At 44.1% G+C, this 27521-nt stretch overlaps 1 protein-coding gene across 3 annotated transcripts in view; it reads left to right on the top strand.

The window, feature by feature from the left end:
• The window catches only part of LOC147673086 (spindlin-W-like), a 94844-nt gene that overhangs the window by 38228 nt on the left and 29095 nt on the right, over positions 1–27521 (top strand). For all 3 annotated transcript variants that reach the window (XM_086946777.1, XM_086946775.1, XM_086946776.1), the window contains exons 3-4: positions 20089–20342; positions 21767–22000. In XM_086946777.1, coding sequence (XP_086802903.1) covers positions 20089–20342; positions 21767–22000 — 488 coding nt within the window. The remainder of the gene's footprint in view (positions 1–20088; positions 20343–21766; positions 22001–27521) is intronic.

The following is a 27521-nucleotide window of genomic DNA, read 5'->3' as shown; positions in this document are numbered from 1 at the left end:
GTGGATGGAAATTTTGTTCTCTAAACTTTGTATTTCTTTTTTAACTGTATTCTTGTGCCGATCAAGTCACTCCATATAGAAGAGATCAATGAGGGCACAAGTTTAAGAAAGAAGTGAGGTAAAAAACAGGGGACGCTGGCCTCCATAAGAGACCAATGAATCTCGTAAAGGCCTGGGCTTCCAGTCCAGATCAGAGCAGTCTTATATGGAGCTTCTCTGTTGAGTGCATGCGGACAAGGATTGTCGATGTTGGCTCTAATCCTTTCTGCTACAGTTCAGTGAGTGCTTCTCTTTATTAGAATAAAAGAAATAGCGTATCCCCTTATTAAATGCCAAGAGAATCTGGATTTCATTAAAGACACAGAGGTTAACATTATGCATTATTCCTTTAATGCAAACTCTACACAGCCCCTTTTAAGTATTACATCACAAACAAAATTGTTCTATAACAGAATACAGCAAGACCTTAATAGACATGCCCACAGTGCATTCTGCCTCTTTCAAATACGGTCTAAAATTCTCCATCATGCATTATGAAAAGTCCTAAAGCTATATAGTACAACAGGAAGTGAAGAAACTCCTTAACCCTTTCGATGCTGATGACGAGCTCAGCTCGTCATCACCCAAAGGTGTCGTGTGCTGATGACGAGCTGAGCTCGTCATGGTGCCACTAAAATGGCATTTTCCAGCACAGGGGGGGAAAACGCCCAGCAGCCATGTGGTTAAACAACGAAGAACTTGCTTTGTAGAAACAAGGAAAGAAGGCACTCAGTTCATAGAGGTTTCCAGGTGATGGAGACGCGAACTACTGGAATTTATCTGAAAATGAAGAGAGATATTAGAACATTCTCTATAGGTGTATGACATTCTAAATAAATAGCACACAAACTAATACAATGAGATATAAAACATTTTTTTATTAACCTCCTTTAGTTTTGTATTGTTTGATTTTCTTTTTCTTTTTTTATTATTATTTATATCATTATCCAAACCCTTCAACCAACTCCAGAGATGGGAGGTGTGGGATAATGTTAACCTCTCTGTCTTTAATGAAATCCAGATTCTCTTGGCATTTAATTAGGAGAATCGCTATTTCATTACAAGACCGGAGGCTACCATTATGCATGTTGATAGGCCTGTAAAACAACATCCGACATGTGCTTGATCCTGTTTTGCGAAGGTATTAGAGTTTGACCAATCGGCAGTCCTAGGATATCCTCTAGTCTTCCACCTTTACAGAAGGATTGGCTAACCATAGCTCCTCTTATAGAGTGTGCTTGAAGGTTCTTAAGGTCAACACCTCCAAAATTCATAGTCCATTTAACACACCTTGCTACAGAAGCAGACGTTACAGCCTTGAAAGGTTTCACAAAAGGAGATGAGTGGTTGCTCAACACCATCAGAACGATGCTTGCTCAATCTGGAATCATATTCTTTCATGCATTCTTCTATGCACAACTTTTGCAAGACTCAAACCTAGGGCAAATAATTTTTCTGGAAAACAAAACATTAAGGGAGGTCTCAGGGAAATTTTAAAGACCTTCAAGGTGTATTTCCCCTATATAACATTTAAATACCACACAACACCTCGGGTCTACAAAGGAAGGTGAAAAATGAGGAAAGGTAAGGATAAGCATATGTCAAAAAGTTAAGACACCAACCTCCTCTATTCGAGAGGAGAACCTCTTTTGCCAGAACCCATCATTCACAGATTGTGAGGTTTCATCATTTGGGTCTGGCCTCCTCTCACCAGGGAACTCAGTCTCAAGAATTGACTGGGGTACCCTTAGCTGATTGAAGAACTAGAGGATGGCTGATGACTCCACAGAGTACAACATAGAACCCAAAGGCATATATTCATGCTATGTGAAAAGGGTTTCCAACAAAAAAAGAAGAAACGTGCAGCGCTAAATAATACGAAAAAGGGTATTAAAAATGACTAAAGGAGCTCCATACCAATTTTATTCCAAGAATACCCTTGTCCTGATTAAAAAGCAGTATGCTAACATTTGAGATTATCAACTGTTAAGCAGAGAAATTAGGTCGACATGTTTCTGCCCTCACAAGGATCTACTAATATCGGGGCATTCTTCAGGACCAGACAAACAAAAAGACAGAGTTGCTGCTAATTATCGAAAAGTGAAAAACTATACAGTGATGAATGTCAAATGAAACATTTCATATACTACACCGGTAATGTCCAACTAGGCAGAAGTGGAAGAAATTACCGGTTACCTGCAAAGACAATATACATATGTTAAAGTATTGCTTACCCATACCTAACTTATTCGCCAAAAAGCTAGCCCCTCTCATATGAAAGGGCTAAAATGAAACCCTGAAGTGGTTTCAAAGAAGTCTATATAGTACATACACATAGCCATATCAATTGGGTGTCACCCTCACCTCTACCTGGTCACTACTCAGGGAAGGGGGCCCCGCTCTGTAACAGAAATTGATGTCCATGATGCAATTTATCATGGCATGTCTATCTATCACAAGATTCTTATTTATTAAACATCCTACACAATAGCGATGCATTCTCAATACAAACAGTGGACTCCTCCAATGATTCAAAAAGCAACTCTATTGATTTGCATATTAAAAGGTGGTGTAATGCAATCCAATGTAACCAATGGTTACACTCATTCATGGCATGCAATAAAGGCCAGAAACAACATTCAGATCAATTCATAGTTTTGTGACTATTATTGAATATTGTTTTTAAACAGTGTGTATAGTTGAGTTAAATAACGAGTGAATCTTAAATTAGAGGAATACTGCCTTCATCTATGATTATCATTCTATCTCTGCCATTGTGGAAACAGCGTGTCTTATGCGGCAGAGAACTATACGGACATGCATTTCTAAAGCCCGTTAGGTTGAAAGTCACAAACTAAGGCACCGCCCTTCTAGAGACGCAGCGTCTCTCGCGGCAGAGAAAACATCCGGACAAGTGATTCGAAAGCCTAAAAGAATATGAGTCACGAATTTTATCAAAATAGGCCTTACCTCCCGTCGGTACCCCAGGACGGTCATTGAATAATGACTGGAGGTACCGGTGGCGGCCATGACACGATCCTTTAACCCTGGCGTCTGGGGTCCTAATAGGTCTCTGATCTACTGCCTGTAAGGAAACCTGCAATGTGGTCCTACTGCGCATGACAACTAGGGAAAGCGCTCCCCGGTTGCGCATAGTCACAACGTTCAAGTGATTGTGTGTTGTTAATAGCCTTAAGCTCACGAGCTGTATTATTATACTTGTCTTTACATAAACTTTATTGAAAACATGCAACAAGCATTGCACAACAATCAAATGGTAGTGCGTTGTTAATAGTCCTAGGCACACGCGCTGTTTTATTATACTTGTCTTTACATGAACGTTATTGAAAACATGCAACAATCATTGCACAGTAACGAATTGGCCGAATGATTATTAGATGTTATGGTTAGCCCTGCGTACTTTGATTGTCGTCTGTATCGATACATTCTTTATTAATATCAAGTGTTTTGACAAATATAATAAAAAATTAAAATAAGCTTAGCAATGCAAAAAGCTAAAGTGTGTACAATGGTTATTCAAACCCAGTTAGTGATGCCCAACCATTCTCCCTGGGCCTTAAGTACGTACATACACATAGGTGGATTCTGTATGTACTGTTCTAATCTGCAATCAGATGTTCAAAGTGACAACCATGGTATCTCATCATTGAGCCCAACGAGGTCACTTTTCAATCTATATACCCATCTTTGCTCCCTGCGCAGAAGAAAATGCTGAATATCTGTAACATGTGCAGGGATATATGGTTTCTCTAGAACAACCCAATGGAGATCGCTGTCTGTGTGTCCTGCAGCTATGTAATGGTTCGTGAGTTTAGTCGCGCTTTCTTTGCACCGGTAATAAAATTGGTATGGAGCTCCTTCAGTCATTTTTAATACCCTTTTTCGTATTATTTAGCGCTGCACGTTTCGTCTTCTTTTGTTGGAAACCCTTTTCACATAGCATGAATATATGCCTTTGGGTTCTATGTTGTACTCTGTGGACTCATCAGCCATCCTCTAGTTCTTCAATCAGCTAAGGGTACCCCAGTCAATTCTTGAGACTGAGTTCCCTGGTGAGAGGAGGCCAGACCCAAATGATGAAACCTCACAATCTGTGAATGATGGGTTCTGGCAAAAGAGGTTCTCCTCTCAAATAGAGGAGGTTGGTGACTTAACTTTTTGACATATGCTTATCCTTACCTTTCCTCATTTTTCACCTACCTTTGTAGACCCGAGGTGTTGTGTGGTATTTAAATAATTTTTCTGACATAGTCTTAGTTCTTCTAATAATTTCAAATCTCACTCCAAAGACATTTTAAACCCCGTTGCTTACCTCTAAAGCTTTAGCATCCTATACACTACAACAAGAAATGAAACAGAGAAGAGAATCTAGCTACATAGAAAGTGTCTTCCGATCTAAATATCTGTTACTAGACTGTGAAAAGATCCAGGACTATTTTAACATCCCAAACAGTCTCATATCTAGATCAGTGGGTTCTCCTTAACCTAATGCTCTTAAGAATTCTACATACTATGACATTTTCCCCAATGTTTCTATCATTTGCTAATGCGAGTCCTGCGGAGATTGCAGAACTGTAACAATTAAGTGACCTATAACTAAGGCCCCTATCAAACTGTTCTACAAAGATGTTAACCACTTCAATTATAGGAGCTTCCACTGGATCCAAGTCCCTCTCCAAGCACCTGCGTACCCATGTTTTCCATATTCCATTGTATCTATAGTGGGTACCTGGAGCACAGGATTCCTCGAGGAGTTCCTCAGCCCTTCCTGAAAGACATGACATATGACTAGATTTCCTGACACTTTCCGGGCAAGAAGGTTCAAAATTTCAGTCTAAATTAGAGGGTGTTCTCTTCAATCTACATCCCTTAAATGGCCTTCCTCTTCCTAAAGAAGCAAGGGCATATCGCAGGCCAGTTCCAAGGTCGTTGGAAACCAAGCCTGGGACGGCCATAAGGGAGTTACTAGTACCAGGGAACATTGCTCCTGTCTGACCTTCTGGAGAATCCTCTGGATCCTTGCAAAGGGAGGAAAGGTGTACGCTCAGGATCCCTTTCAGGGTTGAAGGAATGCATTTTCTGCCTGAGGACCTGGGTCTGATATCCAGCTGAAGTACTTCAGTTGAAATGTCAACCTACTTGCAAAGAGATCCACCTCCAAAGGACCCCATAAGTGACGGAGACGTCTGAAGCGGCTCTCGTTCAGCTTCCATTCGCTGTGGTATTTCAAGAACCTAGAGTTCCAATCTGCTGCAATATTGTTTTTCCTCTGTAAGTATTCTGCTCTCAAGCTTTTCTTGTGTTCTAAACAGAAAATCCAAATTCTTTTGGCCAAATCCGACAAGACTGAGAATTTTGTACCCCCTAACCGATTTATGTAGGCCACTGCAGGCACATTGTCCATTTCTAACATGACAGTTCTGTCCTGCAGCGAGTGTTTGAAGCTCATTAGAGCATAGAGACCTGCTGTCAACTCCAGATAATTTATGTTGTGGGATTCTAGTATATATTCGGGGGAACTCCCAAAGATTGCCAGGCCATTCCGGGTATCCATGTTCTTCAACCACCAGTCCAATTCAATTCTGGCGTCTTGATCTAGGATCACCCTGTCCCCATACAATTATCCTTCTCTTAGAACTCTCGCTTTCACCCTCTGTAGAGCTTGATAATGTAATGGCCCCGGAAATATGGCTTGAATAGAAGAGGAAACGAGACCAAGGAGTCTGGCCAGCTGTCTCGAGTCTCAACACAAATCTGATCTCCTTTCGAATCTTGGTAATTTTCTTCTCTGGCAAAAGAAGAAGGGTCTTAATTGTGTCTATCGTAAAACCCACACATTCTAGGGCCCTGGAAGGAACCAGAATAGACTTCTCCTTGTTTATTATGAAACCCAAACTCTCTAGAAGTTTACCACCAGTTCCAGATCCTTTAAAACCTAAGATTGATATTGGGACATCATAAGGATATTGTCATGGTAAACAACCTTATCCTCCTCTCTCTCAGAAAGGAATCACCCTCTCATTACGTTGGTGAAACACCAAGGATCTGAGGATAGGCCTAAGGGAAGAACCTGAAACTGAAAAAGGCTGTGATTTCATATGAACTGGAGGTAACCTTGAGACTCCATGGGAATGGTGAAGTAGGCATCTTTCAGGTCCAACTTCACGACCCAGTCTTTTTCTAGTAGAATGTCTCTCAAGAGATGGATTTCCTCCATCTTGAAATGTCTATAGACTAGAAATCTGTTCAGGTACCTGAGATTTATAACTGGTCTCCATCCGTTCTCTTTTTTCTCCACAAGGAAGAGTGGCATTCCCAAGGAACCTCTACGATTACACCTTTTTGTATCATAGAGACCACCTCTTCTACCACCTTCTGTTGCTCTAAGGTAAGTTTCAATACTCTTAGGAGAGAGGATTGGACCAGGATCTCTGCGAAATCTATTTTGAAGTTTCCATGACCCAAGGGTCTTGTGTAATTTATTTCCAAAGTTGGGAAAAGAACTTGTCAACCTCTCCTCCACATTTACTGGGGAAAAATAAATATGTGAAGTGTTCGTACTCACTCTGAAAATTGGATCCTTGTCCACAGGATCTGAAGTTTCTGGTATGAGTGGTTCATCCTCGTTAGGGGTACTGGACTGTGAAGTACCTGGCTGGTAATCTCTACTGAAACCTCTTTGTCTGAGGTTGGGCCTTTAAGCATCTCGGCCGGAAGAAAGACTCTTTCTTCCGGCCCGACCAAAAACAATAGGGTTAGAAACCCTTCTCATATTTGTCTGTGCTTTGTCCAAGGCCATGAATGTAGCCAGAAATGTTCCTATTGTTTAATCGTATCCTCTCTGAACAGGAGGCCTTTGGGGATTTCAAAGTGTTCTTTATCCGCCATGGCTCCAAATTTGGGTTGAATATTGCTTAGGATAACCCTACGCATTTCGGCCTTCACCCCTAGATTGCCATTTCCTAGGTGAATCAAATCTCTCTGGCTACAGCTCCTAAGTAGATTAATATCTACTGGGGTCACATTAATATGGGCCTCCTCTGCCAAGCTGTTTATTCTAGCTAGGGAGCTTAGGATGTTGAGAAGGCGATCTTGGCAGGACTTGCAGGTTCTTTCCATGCCTTTTCTGGGGTCTCTCCCCAGCTTGAATAAAAAGGTGATAAGTTTAGGATCCCGGTTCGGTGTTAGGCAAACTTTCTCTTGGATCACTGGTCTAGAGCACTCTGCTCTCAAATTGTTATGTGCCTCTTTTTCTAGGGGATTTCTTATCCACTGTCTAATATATTTCCCAACGTGATCTTGAGGCTATCATTTGGTACTTCTTGGATGCCTGATGTTATGGGGAGGAAATAGCTCCTTACCAAGGGGATCCATTATTATCCCCTTAGAGGATGACAGACATTCGACATTCCCCCCTCTGTGAAGAGGCCTTCAGTGTCCATATCATAGTGATCCAGGTCAAGGATATATTCATCTAGTAATTCTTCACTCTGAGGCCCTTTATCTTCCATGGCAGTATCGTCTGCTGTACTCTGAGCACTCAAGATATGTGTGCCGCTTCGGACACCTTTATGAGATGTCACATAGTACAATACACCAACTTCTCAAAAGGGGGGGGGTCCAAGGGATATAGAGTTTAAAGACCCACACCTGGTTTTATCCCCAGCTCCAAATAGATATACACCATAAGAAACACAGGGGGTCTATTAGCTAACTATTAGAGCTATGCTATCACTACGGAGTCACCTAGATCTCAACGTGTGTGCAAAAGAATAAGGACAAAGTAAGAAAACAAGTGGATACAAAGGTGAAAAAGAGATTGATACATTATAGACTATTCATCAGTGGCTGACCATTCCAAAAGAGTGATGTAGGGTTTCCATCAAAAAAGACTTTTGTGATCAGTCATATCATCTGGCCAAACCCTGGAGTGTGAACGGCTAGTCCCCTGATCAATGGGACTGAACCACACAGTGTTGATATCTTAGGATTTGGTCCACCAGTGAAGTATTTCGGGGTTCCCAAGGCCTACACGCTTCAGAGATTACCCACTTACACAAGACCTGTTGGCACGGAAACTATAAAATGCAAAGAACAAGTTTATTAGGACCCCATGGGGTGGTGGTACACTCAAACAGCACCCTTCGGTAATGCAAGAGGTATCACACCGAACACCGGTGTGACCCCGTTTATATACAATTTTGGGGCAATAAAAGATAGGCGGCATAAGTTAAGACACAATTTTAGAGACATATATGGTCATGTTTTGGAATACTGCCAGCTCATTGGAGAGTTTCAAACCCACTGGTCAGTTAGCGGCACATTCCTGAAGGTTTACGGGTCAGTGAGAACTGCGCATGTGTGGCTTGACCAGTACTAAAAATAGCCTGTTGCTGGGCAGATGAGAGTGGTCAGTGGAACGGACAAAGGACTAAAGGGCACGTCGGCCACGAGGCCGCTCATGGTCTAAGATGGCCGCTGCAACATTCAAAATGGCGTTTATCGTATATAGCCAAGTTAAGAAGCGAAACGTGTAGGTTCAGCTAATCGCTAATCCGATCGGGCCAATTACGACAGACGACCCTTTTAGCGTTTAGCTGAATCTACCTCATAATGAACATAGTCTGGATGTTCGTCCTCGATGTCTATTAACATAATTTTTGTCACCTCTGTGTGTAGCATCATTTTATCCTGAGCAAGAGCTCGTCTCGATGGTAAACAAGCTGATAGACACATTGAACATAAGGCAGGGCCACATTGGATACACAAGCATATAAAGAACATTGCTCCCACAAGTATGCAAAGAATTGTCAACAGTTTCCAGCCCCAAGTTGCAATCATGGACCAGAACCATCCAGAAAGTGTCCAAGTTCCATTGTCCGGGTGTATTTCGGCAGCGATTTTATGCAGCTTGGAAATCGCATCATACACAGATGGAGAATTATCAGGGACATAGACACAACAGCTGCTTCCGATGATTCTACATGCCCCCCCACGATCAGCCAAAACAACATCCAGCACCATCCGGTTTTGGAGGGTGACAATTCTAGAAATCTGCAGTTCTTCGGTAATATTCCCCAGGGCAACAGCAGTGTCATTCGCAACAGCCTCGACAACGCGAGTCAGCCGTCTGATTTTCCGGCTGTTCAATGCAGCCCCCACAAAGGAGAATAGTCCCAGATTGAAATCCACATATTGTTGTAATGCAGTGTCCGTTTGATCAATATCCTCTAGAGCAACAGTTCGCTTAACTCTATTCAGAACAAAATCGTGGTACAGAGTATAGTCGTTGTGGTACATCGGAGGGGCAATGAATACAGGAGGCAGCACAAACGATACATAACATGTGCCCAACCACCCCACTGGAAGCTGATGGTACCCCTTCGTTCCACAGATGAAGTAGGTGTTTCGAGATGCAACAAATGAAATGCCATTCGGGCTATCAAACGTGAGAGTAATATTACATTCGCTTTTCCCCACTGCAATCGTGCCCTTGTTTCGGATACATAAATCGGCTTTTGTGGCAATGACGTTTATGACATGAGCACTGGATACATTCACATTTCGCTGATTGCTATATATTCGTGGAGCGGATACATTATCAGGCCTGTATTCTTCCCATTCAAAACGTGTACCCTCAGCCCGGGGAAACCCATCCTTGTCATGGGAACATACTTTATTCAAACGAAAAAGCACCCCCCCTTTGGTTGGCCATCTCAGAGTAAAGAGGAGGGTGTACCAGGCATTGCATGACCCATTGTGCGAAAACGGGAGTGGAATAAGTGGGGTGCCCCCTCTCTTCTGATGCCCAGGCAACATTCCACACACCCAGCAGTTAGAGGTATTGGTCATATTATGCGTGTGGTGAAGAATCTGAATGAAGCTGTTATTTAAGTACGTTTGGCGATGGCGTTCTTCATGGAATGGCAATGTAAAATGGAAATGTTCAGACGGTGCCGGGGTAGTCTGCAGCAAGTGTTCTCGTACAGGCACCACAAGTTCAACTACCCAAGCTATAACAGCTATCACCACAATCGTGAAAACAAAAAGAAAGGCACCCAGTATTTTCTTATCACGCGATGCCGTTGATGCCATAGTTCAAGGAAGTCTGTGCAAAGTCTCAAACGACACAAATTGTTCACAGTTTTTCACAAATAGTCTCTGATACACGTACGTGTATACCCTAAAAAAAAGAAAAATACGGTGCTGAACTCCGAGGTAGCCGTTGTTTTCTTCTCCGGGCCAAGACGGGTGTCGCTACTCTGGCAGAACTGATCCCCCCCCCTTGGAATTCCCGGTTTCCGTTTCACAAACCTGGAGCGGTTACCAACCAGTCTAAAAAGGAACAAAAAATCTTCTTTATCGCGGTCGTAGATTGTAGCGCTCTCTTCCAGTAGCAGGTTGGTCCGGGAAGACTCCCTCCACTTCGGCCGACGTCACAGCTGGGCTCTTTTCTTTCTCCAAGATCTCTTTGTAATCAGTCAGCACAGCAGGAGTCACCAGGTCCGGAGAGACACGGCGACAATGGGTCGAATGCACCCACCGCTTTCTGTTCGTCACTCGTACTGCGGTGCGGGTCGCCAAGAGGACCTGCTCGGGGCCTTTCCACCTGGGCTCCAAACTGCTTGCTCTCTCAAACGAGCGGATCATCACATGATCCCCAGGACGAAGATCGTGGCCTTCTCCAGTGGAGTTATCAGGGAGCGCTTCTCGAACCTGTTGATGAATAGAGAGCAAATCATTTGTTAATCGTGCCAAATAATCATTCATCATAACACAAGGCACATCATGTATTAATCGCGGCTTGGGCACCCCCCAGATATTCATGGGGCGGCCAAACACCACCTCATAGGGCGTAAGGCCTGTTCGTGAGTGGGGTACTGATCTAAGAGAGAGCAGTGCTAGCGGCAATGCATCTGGCCACTTCAACGATGTAGACGCCACGATTTTGGCCAGCTTAAGCTTCAAGGTGGCATTGTACCGCTCGACCAAACCTGCTGACTGAGGGTGGAATACAGCGTGGAACTTTTGCTGAATCCCTAACCCCTTCAGTACATATTCCACAATCTTTCCAACAAAATGGGGCCCATTATCGCTCCACAAAAATTTGCAAACTCCAAAGCGAGGAAAGAATTCCTTAAGCAACACCTTAGCTGTTGTTAAAGCCGTATTGTCTTTCGTGGGGTAGGCCTCAACCCATTTGCTAAAAGCACACACCACCACTAAGACGTACTTCAAGTTATTGCAGCGCTCGAGTTGGATGTAATCCATTTGAAGCACTTCAAACGGTGCAGAAGGTGGAACGAACCCTCCTTTGGGAGTATAGGCCCCCTTTCCAGGATTGTGTTGCAAACATACCAGGCAGGTCTGCACTACTCTCTTTGCGGTGTTCGCAATCTCGGGATGTTCCCAAACTCGTGTTAAAAGCCGAGTTATTGCAAGAGCTCCGACGTGGGCCAGTCCATGAGTCATCTGGACCATCGCCTGTAAGTAAGCCGCAGGCAATTTCCACTTCTCCATGTCTTTGCTTCTCCAACAACCTTCGTCATCTAGCACCCCATCTGCTGCCCAAGCCGCAAACTCAGATTCTGTAGCTGATTTTTGAATATCCCGTATCTCTGCTCTAGCATCACTCCATCTCTCGGCCTGTGATTGTACCACGTACATAGGGGAGCTAGTTCGGGACATGGCCGTCTGCCTTGCTATGTTGTCTGCAAAGGCGTTTCCTTGACCCACTTTATCCGTGATCTTTTTATGGGCACTGCACTTCACTATTGCTACTTTCTTGGGGCAAAGCAACGCGTTTAAGAGATCACGCACTAACTCTCCGTGCATAATGTGCTCTCCGTGTGATGTCAGAAACCCGCGTTCCCTCCAGAGAAGTCCGAAGTCATGGGCCACTCCAAAGGCGTACCGGCTGTCTGTGTATATGTTCACACATAGGCCAGCACTCAATTCGCAGGCTCTTGTTAAGGCTATCAGCTCTGCTGCCTGAGCCGATTTTTGTGGTATTCTAGCTGTTTCAACCACCGTCTTAAGAGTCGTGATCGCATATGCTGCAGAAGTCGTACCATCCGGCAGCCTCAAACACGATCCATCAACCCACAGTTCCCCATCCACATCAGGAAGTGGCACATCCTGTAAGTCAACACGACCCTTTGTCTGTTCCTCAGTCAGGAAAACACAGTCATGATGTTTTTCTTCCTGACTTTCCTCGGCCGGATAGGGCAATAAAGTCGCGGGGTTCAAAGTAGCGCATCTTTTCAATGTTATGTGAGGCGCTAAAAGCGTCAGCTCATATCCTGTAAGTCGTGCGCTCGTAAGATATTGGGTCTTTGTTTGGTTTAACAGGGCATCTACTGCGTGGGGAACTAACACCAATAGTTTGTGTGATAACACTATGCCCTCACTCTGTCGTATGGCTACTGCTGTTGCCGCTACCGCCCGAAAACACCCAGGCAACCCTCGTGCTACAGGATCCAAAATGGCAGAGAAGTATGCACATGGTCTCTGCTTATCCCCGTGTAACTGCACTAACACTGACAATGCGCACCCATCATTCTCGTGCACGTACAGTGTGAAAAGTTTCGTATAGTCTGGTGTTCCTAACACAGGTGCAGAACAAAGAGCCTGTCTCAACTGCTCAAAGGCTTTCCGACATTCGTCTGTCCACTCAAGAGGCATCGGTGTAGTTTTGGACAACAATGCTAGCAAAGGTTTTATGATATGTGAAAAACCCATGATCCATTGTCTACAAAAAGATGTCAACCCTATGAAGGCACGCACATCTCTCTGCGTGCGGGGGACTGGTGTGTCTAAAATTGCCTGAATTCGATCAGATGTTAATGCCCGCCCCTCCTTAGACAACAGATGACCGAGGTAGGTCACCTGGGGTCTACAGTATTGAAGCTTTTTCTTGGAAACCTTGTGATTGTTGTGTGCCAAAAAGGAAAGCAACGCAAGCGTACTCTGTTCACATTGTGCATAGGAGTCGGCGGCGAGCAGAAGGTCATCCACATACTGGATGAGTGCCACGCCAGACTGCAATGTAAAGGAATCTAGTTGACGTTTCAAAGCCTGGCTGTAGATGCTAGGGCTCTCAGTATAACCTTGGGGAACACGACAAAATCTATACGATTTATTATTGAGCGTAAAACCAAACAGATATCTGCTATCTGGGTGAACAGGGATGGAAAAGAACGCATTCTTTAAGTCAATAACACTAAAGGTGGTGGCTGTCGGTGGAACCAAGGTAAGCAAGGTCGTAATATCAGACACCACCGGGTATTGGGGAATGACAATTTTATTTATTTCACGCAAATCAATAATAAATCGATAGATCTTGCCATCTGAGTCTCTCTTAAGAATCGGTAGAATAGGGCTGTTACAGACATTATAAGGGACCTCCTCCACCACCCCCGCAGAAATCAAATCCTGAACAATATGTGTCAGTGCAATTTCACCTTCCTTCGAGATCTTATACTGTGGCACTCGTGGTAGGGGGGCCCCCTCCTTAACAGTAATGTGTATTGGTGGAATGCGCATCTCTCCCACATCCGTATCTGATGTCGCCCACAACGTGTGCGGCAGAGAGGCCAGAGCAGGAATATCTAAAATGACACAAAATCTGTCAGGGTCGGGGCAATCGTCAGGGTCAGGGTAGTTGTCATTCAGAATAACCCGCACTCCTTCTGGAGCGCAGCGTATTGTTGCTCGAAAATATTTAAGCAAGTCAATGCCCAAGATATTATCTGGGGTATGGGGCGATAACAAAAATTGGCCAAAACTAAAATATTTGTCAATGCATAGTGCAAGGGGCTTGGACAATGGGCTGGGGGAGGGTGTGCCATCAAACCCTACACACGTAATCATTTCGCCAGACAGGGGAGCCCTCGGAACCAAGTTTTTCGACAGAGCGCTGCGAGTAGCTCCTGTGTCGACTAGAAACTGATCAGTAGAACCCAAAATACCCGCTGTTACATATGGACCTTGCTGATCTACTGGCACTTCAACTGATTCCTTACCCCATCCTACGCAATCCTATGCATGCACATAATCCTGATGTTCCACGTTCTCTCCTTCCGAAATCTGATATTGATTCCGTCTATCAAACGTATTTCGTTCGTCCTGGCCACGGCCCCTCTCCTCAGCCTGTTTACGATCACCTCCACCACCTCTCGTTCCAGTATAACCTCCTCTTGACCTTCCACTACCTCGACCACGCTGACTACGCTGTTCACGAAGTACCGGACAATCGTCGGCCCAATGCCCAAACTCCTTACAATAAGCACACTGATCCTCCGCAATGTCCGTACGACCATATAATGCGTTACCTCCCCCTCGTCTACCTCTCTCATTCCCTCTACCCTGTGTTCCCCGAACCTGCGCCAACATCACCTTCGTTTTCAATTCCTTCGTCTTTTTCTCCACACTTTCTTTAGCCTCCACTTCCTGCCGCTCATAATACTGAGCCATAGTTAACAAGGACGCAGGGGTCGCCGTGGCCCAGGAACTCTCACTCAACTTCAATCGCTTTGCAATCTCTGGTAGGAGATTAGCCACATACTTATCTACAAACAAATGCCGACCCGTATCGTCAGTTAAAGATTGACCACTGTAATCATGAAATGCCTCCTCGAAGCGGGTAAAGAAATCTGAGACCGTTTCATCGGGTTTCTGTTTGCACGACGTTAACATGGTCCAATCTATCTTTTTGGCGGGAACAAGCGTTTTCAATTTATGCAAAATAGCTGCCGGAAGATCTAGAATTAGCTGACAAGGCTTACATGCTGGTTCTCTATCTAAATCTGCAGCATTTATCTCTTTCCATATCCCCCCCAAAATCGTTTCATCATTATTTTTACGAATTTGCCTCCACATATCAGGTGGTAAAATTAGCCCAAAAAACAAATCTATATCTACAAGAGTCATCACACAAGACGATATAGCCCCCTCCACCCCCTCATAAAATGCCGCTGGGTTCTTTCGGAGATCAGGTAAAGAATTTTTCAGTGCCATGACATCTGCCCTATTCCATGGCGTATATACCCAATTATACACAAAATACCCTTTCGCATCCTTCGACAACTTATCATCATCCGTACCTTCCCCTTTTGGTGGAACATACAAAGGCGCGGCTTCACGCATAGGCATAACATGCAACGCAGAGCTCTTATCTGAACCACGGAGAGAACACTCCTTAACCGCCCCGTCATTTCCCGGCTCGGACTCCTTTTGCCTCCGCTTCCGTTCCTGCCTCAAATGGGTTGTCTCATCCCGCAGCTTGATCAATTGCTTGAACAGGTCGTCAACATCTGAAAGATCAAAGTCACCTTTAGCTAAATTTTCACGGTACACCGACAACACTTTTGGCTCTAACGTATCAGAAAGATCTCGATATGCGCTTACAACCTCATCAGCCAAGGAAGACAAAAAATACATCACTTCAAGATCCGTCCACCCTGCTTTCTCTGATATCAATTGATCCTGAGTAACACTATGCTTATTCACTTTGCGAGCCCAACTACGTAAATGAGCGGACCTCTCCGCAGTAAACCTGAGAGCCGATACACCCTTCTTGCCCGACTTATCCCGTCCGTCATCGTCAGAGTCCACAGCTGGAGCCGTCGGCGTAACATACGGAGGCGGTGACCGATCTAACAAAGAAAAATCATCAACTTCATTATTAAGGACAGGATAAAGTGGTCGGCGAATAGGAAACTGACCAGCAGTTTGCAAATTACGTTCCCGTTCCTCCCTTTCTTTCTTCTCCTGAGCCTCCTTTTCCTCAAGCTGTAAAGCCTTATCCCGAGCAGCCTTGCGCTGCTCTTTGTCCGCCAAGGCAACCTCACGCTTCATTCGTTCACGCGCCGCTTTCTCCCACATTCGCACACAATCAAACATATTTTGTCTAGACCTGCGCTGAAACATACATTGCTCCACAAATTGGATTTTACTCAAATCGTATGACCCGTGTAGGGGCCATTGCAATTCGGGATCGGCCTTAGTGTACTTATGCCACAATTTACTGTACATAATAGGGGGGAGGCCGAACTTGATATACATTTCCCTATTTGGAGTCCCCTCTGGGGGAGCCGGCTGTGATTCCGCTAACCTGATTGAGGCACCTTCTCCAAAACAACACATTCCTCGGAGTGTGCTAAAAACAGGCATGTTCGAAAAGTATCACGAAAGCGTGATACCAGAAAAATGGCACTTACAATTCTCCACACGATTGTGCCGCTCAAGGAAAAAAAACAAAGTTAGAGAAACATCTCTACATGCCTGCCTATGTGAAGTGCACTACACATATAAGTTCAAAGATCACAAATTCACAATGTTAGCTAACTCAAATCAAAGTTCATAGAATTCGGCAAGCGTCCTCACCGGTCACAAAGCACAGATTTTTCAGTAAGCGTCCGAAGACTACCTTACCGAACACAATTCGTAGAACTTCAGTAAGCGTCCGAAGACTACCTTACCGAACACAATTCTTACCAACTACTCAACTGTCCAGGTTCCAACTGCCAAGGTCTTGTAAGCCAAATCAGCCAAACGGCACTCTCTCAGTGATGCGGGCACTTCGAAAACTCAGTCGGAGACCGGCGCCACCTGGAAGATCAGATCGGAAGGAAAGGAAAAAACACCGTGGCAGCCAAGACTCGGGTCACTCGTGGCAGCGCGCGCCCATGGCGGATTTCCAAGCCTTCGTCACGACCTCTCCTTCGGGCATCCGAGTCGCCGATGAGTCCCTTCGTGGTCGCCAATTGAAGTATTTCGGGGTTCCCAAGGCCTACACGCTTCAGAGATTACCCACTTACACAAGACCTGTTGGCACCGAAACTATAAAATGCAAAGAACAAGTTTATTAGGACCCCATGGGGTGGTGGTACACTCAAACAGCACCCTTCGGTAATGCAAGAGGTATCACACCGAACACCGGTGTGACCCCGTTTATATACAATTTTGGGGCAATAAAAGATAGGCGGCATAAGTTAAGACACAATTTTAGAGACATATATGGTCATGTTTTGGAATACTGCCAGCTCATTGGAGAGTTTCAAACCCACTGGTCAGTTAGCGGCACATTCCTGAAGGTTTACGGGTCAGTGAGAACTGCGCATGTGTGGCTTGACCAGTACTAAAAATAGCCTGTTGCTGGGCAGATGAGAGTGGTCAGTGGAACGGACAAAGGACTAAAGGGCACGTCGGCCACGAGGCCGCTCATGGTCTAAGATGGCCGCTGCAACATTCAAAATGGCGTTTATCGTATATAGCCAAGTTAAGAAGCGAAACGTGTAGGTTCAGCTAATCGCTAATCCGATCGGGCCAATTACGACACCAGTACTGATGAAACATCCGCAATGACTGATCTATTGATGGTTTTGAAAAAGGTGCAACAAAACAGAAAATGTGACTTAAAATAGGATGGTAACAAATATCTGTCTGTAAAGGGGCCCCTTTACAGACAGATATTTGTTACTGTCATCTTGCACTGTTCTGTTTTTAATTAGGAGGCATGTCTTGTCCATAGAATAAAGTTGCGTAAAGGAGGACATTCCATCCTATTTTAAGTCACATTTTCTGTTTTGTTGCACCTTTTTCAAAACCATCAATAGATCAGTCATTGCGGATGTTTCATCAGTACTGGTGGACCAAATCCTAAGATATCAACACTGTGTGGTTCAGTCCCATTGATCAGGGAACTAGCCGTTCACACTCCAGGGTTTGGCCAGATGATATGACTGATCACAAAAGTCTTTTTTGATGGAAACCCTACATCACTCTTTTGGACTGATCAGCCACTGATGAATAGTCTAGAATGTATCGATCTCTTTTTCACCTTTGTATCCACTTGTTTTCTTACTTTGTCCTTATTCTTTTGCACACACGTTGAGATCTAGGTGACTCCGTAGTGATAGCATAGCTCTAATAGTTAGCTAATAGACCCCCTGTGTTTCTTATGGTGTATATATGTCACATAGGACACCCAAGACATTCGAGGTGCTTTGACCTCCATTATGCGTTGGGGTGCTTAGATCTACAGTATGAATTGAGTTGCTTGAACCGCCCAGTAAGCTCATGGAAGCTGCCACTTCAATATTTTTTTTATTTAGCCTTTTTCCCACTTTCTTACCACAATCAGACGCTTCCACCTTTCGTAGTTTCAACTCGCAGAGCAACTGTCAAAAGATCCAGCAGTAAGACCGGTCCTCCAATGTGACCTCAACAGATGGCAGGAGAATTTGATACCCCCATATCTTCTCTATTTAGACAAAGCAGAGCTGCAGTTTTTTTTATGATGATGGTAGATTTTACAGCCATTACTTCTGGTAGAAAATGTTTTTCACAAGTCTCTTTTATTTTCTCACTCAACCAGTTATACAAGATTTACTAGAAGATATTTAGACCTTCTGTTCCATGGGAGCTCAACACAGTAAGTACTCTTTAAATGAAAGTACCCTCGAATTGACCTAGTTCGTAAGGCTACCTTGAAAGACATTTTGGAAAACAGATTTCCTTATTGCGATCACTTTGGGCCCCAAGTAGTTGAGATTGGGCATTATTTTGTTTAGTTTTCTACAAAAGTAAAGTTTTAAGAACTTGTCTCAGTTTCCTTGCAAAGGGAGTGTTCGAATTCCAAACTAATCCAACTTTTTCCATTCCAACGTTTTATCTACCATAGTGAGCTTTACGTCCTCTAGGTGTTAAAAACGGTTTTGGCGTTTTCCTATATAAGACTGAGACGTTTGTTAATCAAACCTCATTTTTATCAATTACAGCCCAGTTCATACAAATCTAGCCACTTCATAACAGTCTGTTTCTAGAGGGATCATTTTGTATATTCTATTATGTTGTAGTACTACAAACAAAACTTTGCGGGTAAGCCCAGAACCCATCTACAAGGGGTAAAGTGGCTAGTGCTACATTACTAAAGTGTGGTTCAGTTACTCAAATATGTAAACCGTTCACTTTGAGGTCTGTGCATAAGTTTTACAAGACATTGTCTTGATTCTGATTCCAGTACAAATGCCAGATAGGCAAAGCGCCCTTTACGGAATCTTTTTTGGCTAATGCTTTTAATAGGGATGGGCTTACAACTCTTCATTTCTTTTTTGAAAAAAGAGAAGTGGCTTAACTGTCACTGCCAGGCTATGATGGGATACTGATGGAATTTATTTCCATAAGTGAGCAGTGTGTGTTTTTTAGCCTATGTAGGCTGCTGTCTACTTGGCTACAAAGCCCTTCTTTTCCAACAGCTTTCCTTTTAATAAAAAAACCCAAAGATTTGTGCATGATATTCCTTGTCACTTCTATTTATATAGAGCCTGTGTCCATTTTTAAAATGTGCTTCTTTTGTTGGAAGCTAGTGAAAACTAACCATTGTAGCCTCTTATAATCTGTAAAGAGTCGTTTATTTATTTTAATTGGATTTTCAATATTAAAAGAGTAAAATAAAATGGTGGCTGGGGAAAAATGGGGCAGCAGAGGACCAAATGACGTGGCACCCCTTACAAAAGTATATTTGTCACAGATTATTACAGTTCTACAGAATTAACAATTTTGAACATAGTGTTTCTGTATTTTCAACCATGGACTTATTCGTTTTCTTATTACCCTATTGAAATCAGAATCTTGTCATTGAAAACTGGCTCCCGACCACCCCGGACCTGCAGATTCTCCATACACATAACTAGCGACCAGGAGACGGTGCACAACAGTGCAGATTCAGGGATGTTGATGGAAAATTGCACTTCTTGTTTCCCTCTTTTTTTATATAGGACCTCGTCACTGTGTTAGGATCGTTTGGCCCTCGCAATGGGATCTGTTTACAGTATTCACAATAGGGTAATTTGTTATTGTTCAAAAGCTTTTGTTCAAACACAGATCAAAAATTACTGATTAAATAGTCTACAGTATGCTAATTCTGGGTCTCATTACTGGGTCAGTTTAAGTGCTTTGAAGCAGCATTTAGCACAGTTCTTACTTTTTACAGATTATCTTACCATCTTTTCTCATTTCTTATAGGAATCGCAATGCTGAGGATTCTGAGGATGTTGTTGGAGGCCTGCAGTTGTCTGGCCTCATTGGTGAGAGGGTACAACATGGCTGGCAGGAAAACAATGGTACCATCAGCCAATGGAAAGGCTTGGTGCTGGATCAGATGGAAGTGAATCCCGGCCTATACTTGGTGATCTACGATGGCTTTGATTGTGTTTACGGCATCGAACTCTTTAAGGATAAGCGGGTGAAGAAACTGCAGATCATGCCCAGAAGACCCTGTGAGTACAAACGGTTGACACAGAGGGCTGTAGCACACAGTTGCACAATATAAAAGACATTGTGTTCCTGGCATTGCATGAATACATTTTGAGGCTCACATGTAAATACTGTTACTTGTGAAATGTTGGGGACTGAATAAAACACATAAGAAAATGGTTACAGAAAGCCACTAATTAAGCAAGCTGTTGAGTAAGGCAAACAGATGAGGAAAATAGCAATTTAAGTATAACTATGTTAAATCTGTTGTTTCGTGGTCAAGCTGCAGCTCTGCAGTTTGTGTTTACTTCAGGGTTTATAGTCTTACTGTCCCCTGACAATTATTTTAAAACCATCAGAAGAGAGACTTTGGCTCGGCCCTCATGTTGGGAGCCAAGAGTATGTTTGATTGGGCAGAAGTTGTGTGCATCCACAAAAAAGAACTTGCCCTCCACCAGTCCTGAATTTGTAGACGAATAAGTGGTGGTGCCTAAAGTTATGCTCAGAACTCCACGGCCGACATCAGAGCCTCAAATGCCAAGGCTGTGTTCCCTGGATTCCACCTCACGCTTCTTTAATTAACCACAAGACATTACTTGCCTGATTAATCACACTGATGCAGGATCCTGCTTTCTCCTTTTGTGACTTTTTTTCCCATCTTTCTCTTTCTGCTTGTTGGGATTTCCCTCTCTTGTTCTTGGGAAATGTATGAGGAAGCATAAGTGCTGGTCCCCAAAACTGAGTGTAAGTGGGCCTCACCAGCAATAATTAAGCGTATGCACTGCCTTCACACAACTGTGATTTTTGTTTTTTTTTATCCAGCTGCCTGAGCTTGAAAGGGCCCTCACAAGGCATTTTAATGCTATTCAAGTGTCTTAGATAAATACATAATTATTGGTGTTTTTCTATGGCAGCAGCACAGATAGGAGGCAGTCATTAACGTACATGGATTTTTAGGTCTGGCATGACAGTGCATTCATAAGTGTTAGCTATTGGCATTGCCAGTGATTGTTCTATTGTGGTTTCTCATGTTTTTGACTGACATCCACTGGCTTACAAACATCTCTCCCTCGAAACAAAAAATCCTTTTACAGACATACAGTATGTTTTAGCATGACCGACCTGGCTGTTACATTTGTGCCTATTGTACCTCTGTGTTCGCCATCCTTATGGACTAACTCCGAGCTAAATGTGTATAATTGAGTAGAAAGAGATATGCCCAAATGTATAGAGCTTTGGACTTAGACCAGAGAGCCTACCAACATGCCACGTTGTTGCCTGTACTGAAAGCTTTGGTTTTGCTTCATCACCAGCTTTACCAAAGCATAACCTGCACACTCCCTTCCTCCCCCTCCCAGCATGTGGCACATGTCTGTGAAGCTCTTATGCACCTACCCCACAGTCAAAATGTAGTCACCTAAATTCCTTTTTATTACCCTCAATCTAGTTCACTCCACCCCAGAGGAGAACAGCAAAGCAGAAGAGCTTGTTGGGAAGGCAGTGGAGCACGTCTTCGAGAAAGATGATGGAAATAACGTGCAGTGGCGTGGGATGGTGCTGTCAAAGGCCCCGATCATGAGCACCTGGCATTACATCACCTACGAGAAGGATCCCATCCTATATATGTACCATCTCCTTGATGACTATGCAGAAGGTGACCTGCGAATCCTCTCCGACCAAGGTAATGGGAGCAGCATCATACAGGAGTCTAGTCCTCTTTCTTATTCCAGCTCTATGGAGCTCTGGTGCCCTCGCAAAGGTGGTGTGCAGCTGTCAAGGGTGGCAAGTGAGACTCTGCACCCCAAGTGCCACCTCTTGCCAATGCTTTGCTACAGCGAGGGTGAACTGAGGGTGTGGCCTATAGTGGTAGTGACCTAACCATACATTATTTGAACTTTTTGAGCACTATCTGGTACCATTGATGCTGTTGTCACAGGTTATTCTAGAGTTATCGCAAATCCTGACTACCACGCACTGCTCCTAGTTCAAGATTACTTTGCAATCTAGCAACTAACCAATGCAGACACTGCACTGGTTTCAGTGTGCTTATAGTGTATTTGTTTTTGCTTATAGTTTATTAGTTAGTGTCTGTGTAATGAGCTTGTTTTAACTAATGGTATTGCTATACACTTGATCATTTGAGGGCTGTCTCTCTAACCAGCATTCATTTTTTAAATTTATTTTAAAAGTTTTATATATCGCTGGCTAGACCCGGAGGTATCGGAGCGATTTAAATAAGGTTCCACCGAAATGATAAAATTACATCAGTTACTAGAAACACATTTCAAGAGTGTAGAAGACTAAATAAATGGAGTTTAGAAGGGTAAGGGGGTGGAGTAAAGGGGTAGGAGTTAGATAGAATGGAGAGACAAAGGAGGGTCTGCCTAAAGTCCGGCTGGGTAGGTGACGACCGAGGGGGGAAGTCCACAGTCCATCTCCTCTTTAGCTATCAGGTAGCTCCACCGGGCATCAGCCAAACAGCTAGGTCTCAGCGATAAAACAATTAAAGAGTAAAAGCAGCGGCGGGAAAGAAACAAGACAAATGTCAGAAGTCCGGCTGGGTAGGTGACGGCCATGGCGGTGTGCTGGAGCCAATCTCCCCTATAGCTATCAGTGCAGCTCCCATGGGAGTCTGCCATGTATGCGTTTCGGGTTCAACCAGAATAGAGAGAGGAACAGGAAGTGATCCAAAGTCGACTCGAGAGGGGTAGGGTGTAGGGAGAAAGGGGAGGAGGGAAGTAAGGTCAGGAGAGACATCGGTCCTGGTGTTACTGGGGAGAACCTTCAGCTACGTTCTCCAGCTGGCCACTGGGACAAAGATGGTGAGAGGAGAGGAGAGGTGAGGAAGGGACAGACTCCCAAGTTCAGAGCTCCTCGTGGTGAAAAGTCTCCCCTGGCAGCCATCTTAAGATCAGGGAAGGAGTGAAAACCCCTGTGGGTCCCCACATCCGGGTCCTTTTCAAGGATTGCTAAGACCCTTCCTGGGCCCTGCTATTACTGCTTTCCACCCTCAGGGTGTCAGTAAGCCATTTTTTTCTGAGTGAATTGATCATTTTTGCTGGTTTACTTTGCCTGTTTTAATTTTTATTTATTTCTTATGTACCTTCCCTGTGATCCTTCTAGCATATTTACTTTTTTCCTCTCTATCCTTGTTTTTAAATTCCACAGTTTGTCTTGGTGGATATGCAGGCATTTTAACGCTGTTCACTTGCTGCACACCCTGGATGCCGGTGTTTGCCTCGCAGTGATTGTTCTTTTTTTTTTCTTCTTCTTTTTATAGGCGCCCCTTCTACCCTTCCAGACTGTACCCACAGGCAGGGGCGTAACAGACACCCCCGCAGCCCCCAGTCTTCAGTAGGTGAAGAGGGCCCCCTCATCTCTTCCGTAGAGCGCTGTGAGAGAGGCTTGCTCTGAAGCAGCTGCAGTGTGCAGCCGGCTCTGAGCTCCTCCCACTGACCCAGGACTGAAGAGAAACAAAGTAACATGTTGCACTGTTACTCTTCCGTCAGAGGCTTGGAACAAGGATGGGGGTGGGGGCCCTCAGAGAGCGCAGTAGGCAGCACAGAGGAGAGCTGACAAGGGAAAAGATAGGGGTGGGGGTCCTCCAGAGAGCATTCTCCACAGGGCACTAGAAGGGACTGACAGGGGCAGGAGAAGGATTGCAGCTCCCTCCAGGAACAGGATCTGCTGGGACGCGTTGGGAGGTAAACAAGCACATTCAATATATGGGTTTGAAGTATATGCATTTGCATATATGCAAGTCATATATGGTTTGAATTTGAATTGTTAGTTGTGGAGTTGTGTTGTGTGGATTGGATCTGTGTAGTTAAAGAATGTGGCATGGTGTGCAGTATAATTATGTGGATAGTAATTGTGTACTGGAATTATGTGGAGTGGGATTGTGTTTCATGGAGTGGGATTGTGTTTCATGGAGTGGGATTGTGTTTCATGGAGTGGGATTGTGTTTCATGGAGTGGGATTGTGTGTCATGGAGTGGGATTGTGTGTCATGGAGTGGGATTGTGTGTCATGGAGTGGGATTGTGTGTCATGGAGTGGGATTGTGTGTCATGGAGTGGGATTGTGTGTCATGGAGTGGGATTGTGTGTCATGGAGTGGGATTGTGTGTCTTGGAGTGGGATTGTGTGTCTTGGAGTGGGATTGTGTGTCTTGGAGTGAGATTATCTGGAATGTTTGTGTTGAGGTGGTATGTAGTTGAGTTTGTGTTGTGCTGCTAAATATTGTAGCATGATGTGGAATTTTGTGGTGTAGATTGGATGTATGTGGTGTGTTGTGTAATTGTGTTGTTTTGAATTATGTTGTTTGAATTATGTGCTGCGGAATGGAAATGTGTAGAGCTGAATTTGTGTGACGTGGAAGGGTGCGCTGTTGAGTAAAAATTATGTAGAGTGTTTTTATGAGGCATGGTGTGAAGTGTAGTTATGTGGAATGTTGCTACGTGGCATACACTGGATTTATGTGGAGTGTATTTATGCAATATGGAGTAGAGCATAATTATGTGGAGGGAAATTATGGGGTGCTGAGTGGTATTATGTTGAGTGATGAATTATGTGGCATGGTGTGGTGTATAATTGTGTGGAGTGTAATTATGCAGCATGTGGCAGAGTTGTATTTTGTGGAGGGTAATTATGTGTTGTGGAGTGTAAAGATTTTGTGTGAAGTATAGGTTGAAGTGGAATTATGTGTAGTTGAATTGTGGAGTGTAATTATGTGGATTAGAGTGGTATTGAGTTGTGTGGAAAGTTATGTGATGTGGAATTATGTGGTATGGAGTGTAGTGGAAATGTGTTTTTAAATTTTTAGGATTGTAATTATGTGTTTTGGAATGTTGTAGGGTTAAATTATTTTATAGTTGAATGGAATTATGAGATGTTCAAATGTGCTCTGTGTGGTAAGCTTAGCATAGCTGCCAAGGTTTCAGATTGCGATGTGTGACATTTTCATAATTTCAGTGTAATCATGAGTGACATTTCAACGACTGAGTGACACTTTCTCGTGAGCAAAATCAAGCATTGAAGAGGAGGGAAACCTATAAATATTAGAAATTACGCCCATTTGAGCAACTAGAAACTCTAAGAAAGTTACTGAACTAAAGTGCTCTAACAGCAGGCTACTGAAAACTGAGCAGAGTCAGACTGTGTGAATGTCACCCATGATTACAGTTAAATTATGAAAACGTCACACTTACCAATCTGAAATCTTGGCATCTATGAGTGAATCAGTGTGAAAATGTGCTCTAATTGAGGTGTATTCCTCTGCACCCTCATGATGACCAGTCTGCCTGGTGTCTTTGAAAACTTGCAAGCGCCAAGCAGTTTTCCATCGGCTACATGTTAATGAAACTCTACAAAATAAATATGTAAGATGTTCTCTGCAGAAATCAGAGGTTTGCCTGCGCCAGGTTATACTTACTCCAGCACTTCAAAAGTGGCAGTTTATTCAAGGTCCAATCAGGCCTCCCATAATGTCTGGTTACTCTTGAGTAGAAATGCTGCAAAGTTTTTTTTTTTGAATGCTAATCTGTGGTCAGATTAAACCTTCCATGCAAAATCACGCATAACAGGCACGCGCCTCCTCGAGTACCAGTGCTGCTAATCAATTCTGGTGCAATTATTTCCATGTGGCCCGTGGTAGCCCTGTAATGAATGTCCCTTTCCTATGCCCACAACATTTTGCAGTATTTCCGTAGTATGTCCATAAAATGAAGTCTCGTGAGGATTTGTTGCAGGCGTGCGCCATGCACTGGCAGCCCTACAAGGTCAGCCGTTTCGAGAGCGACATATGCAAGGACTGGTTCCTGACAGGAGCTAGGGGCTTGAGAAGGGCACCGGAGCTCTGGAGTGAGTGATGTGACCCGGGATAACCTCCGCTTCCTTGCGGGGAGCGATGTGCAAAACCAGCCGCTCTGCATGGAGGAGACGGGATCTAAGATTCCAACACGATGACACCATAGCACAGAAGTGCCCAATTTCATTGCAGTTTTGTTTTTGGGGGGAATGGAAATAGCGATGAGAAAGTATTAAAGGAATATCATGCAGGAGTCTAATTTCCAGGCTGATTCTCAATTGTTTTCTTCTAAACTTTCACATTGCGGTAATAGCTACTTTCAGCAGCAGTTACTGTGGTCACACACCTCACAGCCATCCAACGCCTGTTGGCCCTCCTGCGGTCCTCAATGCTCCTCTTTTGACTAGAGTCCATCGAGAGGCATGCTCGAACAGTCTACTATATTGCCTCATCCAGCCTCTCAAGTTCAGGCCTCTGTCTGCTGGTCGCAGGCCCGTGAGGCCCAATTCTCACACACACACACAGAAGAGGCCTCAGGTTCCCCTCCGTCCAGCAGGTGTTTTATTAATACCCCTACAGACCTTGCGCCGCAGATGAGCTGATTGCGCAGAGAGTCTAGGTGCCTACCGTGGCGCAGAGAGCTGTGGCCTGACTCTAGTCTGAGAGCATCAGAGGCACTACTGCACCTACTGCTTCAGGCTCGGATCTCTCCTCCTCACACTCCTGGCTAAATGGACGAAACACTTCAGCCCCGGGCAGTCTAGACCACGTAGTCCTAAAATGTTAGATCACAGTTGCACCCTACGTCAGACAGAAGATCACTGAGGAGGCACTAGAGGGTAAGTCACTGGGTCTTACGGTGATTTTAGCATCCCAGAAACAGACTGATTACTCATAGATGAAAGCAGCTCTTTTTGGAAGGTTTAATCTGACCACAGATTAGCATTAAAAAAAACTTTGCAGCATTTCAATGCAGAGTAACCAGACATTATGAGAGGCCTGATTGGTCCTTGAATGAATTGTCACTTTTAAAGTGCTGGAGTAAGTGTAACCTGGCGCAGGCAAACCTCTGATTTCTGCAGAGAACCTCCTATGCATTTATTTTGTAGTGATACATTAACATGTAGCTGATGGAAAACTGCTTGGCGCTTGCAAGTTTGCAAAGACACTTGGCAGGCTGGTCACCATGAGGGTGCAGAGGAATACACCTCAATTAGAGCACATTTTCACACTGATTCACTCATAGATGCCAAGGTTTCAGATTGGCAAGTGTGACGTTTTCATAATTTAACTGTAATCATGGGTGACATTCACACAGTTTGACTCTGCTCAGTTTTCAGTAGCCTGCAATTAGCTCACTTTAGTTCAGTGACTTTCTTAGAGTTCCTAGTTGCTC

This window comes from Lissotriton vulgaris, chromosome 12, assembly GCF_964263255.1.
Source record: "Lissotriton vulgaris chromosome 12, aLisVul1.2, whole genome shotgun sequence".
NCBI classification, from domain to species: domain Eukaryota; kingdom Metazoa; phylum Chordata; class Amphibia; order Caudata; family Salamandridae; genus Lissotriton; species Lissotriton vulgaris.
This window is presented reverse-complemented; position numbering and strand designations above follow the sequence as displayed.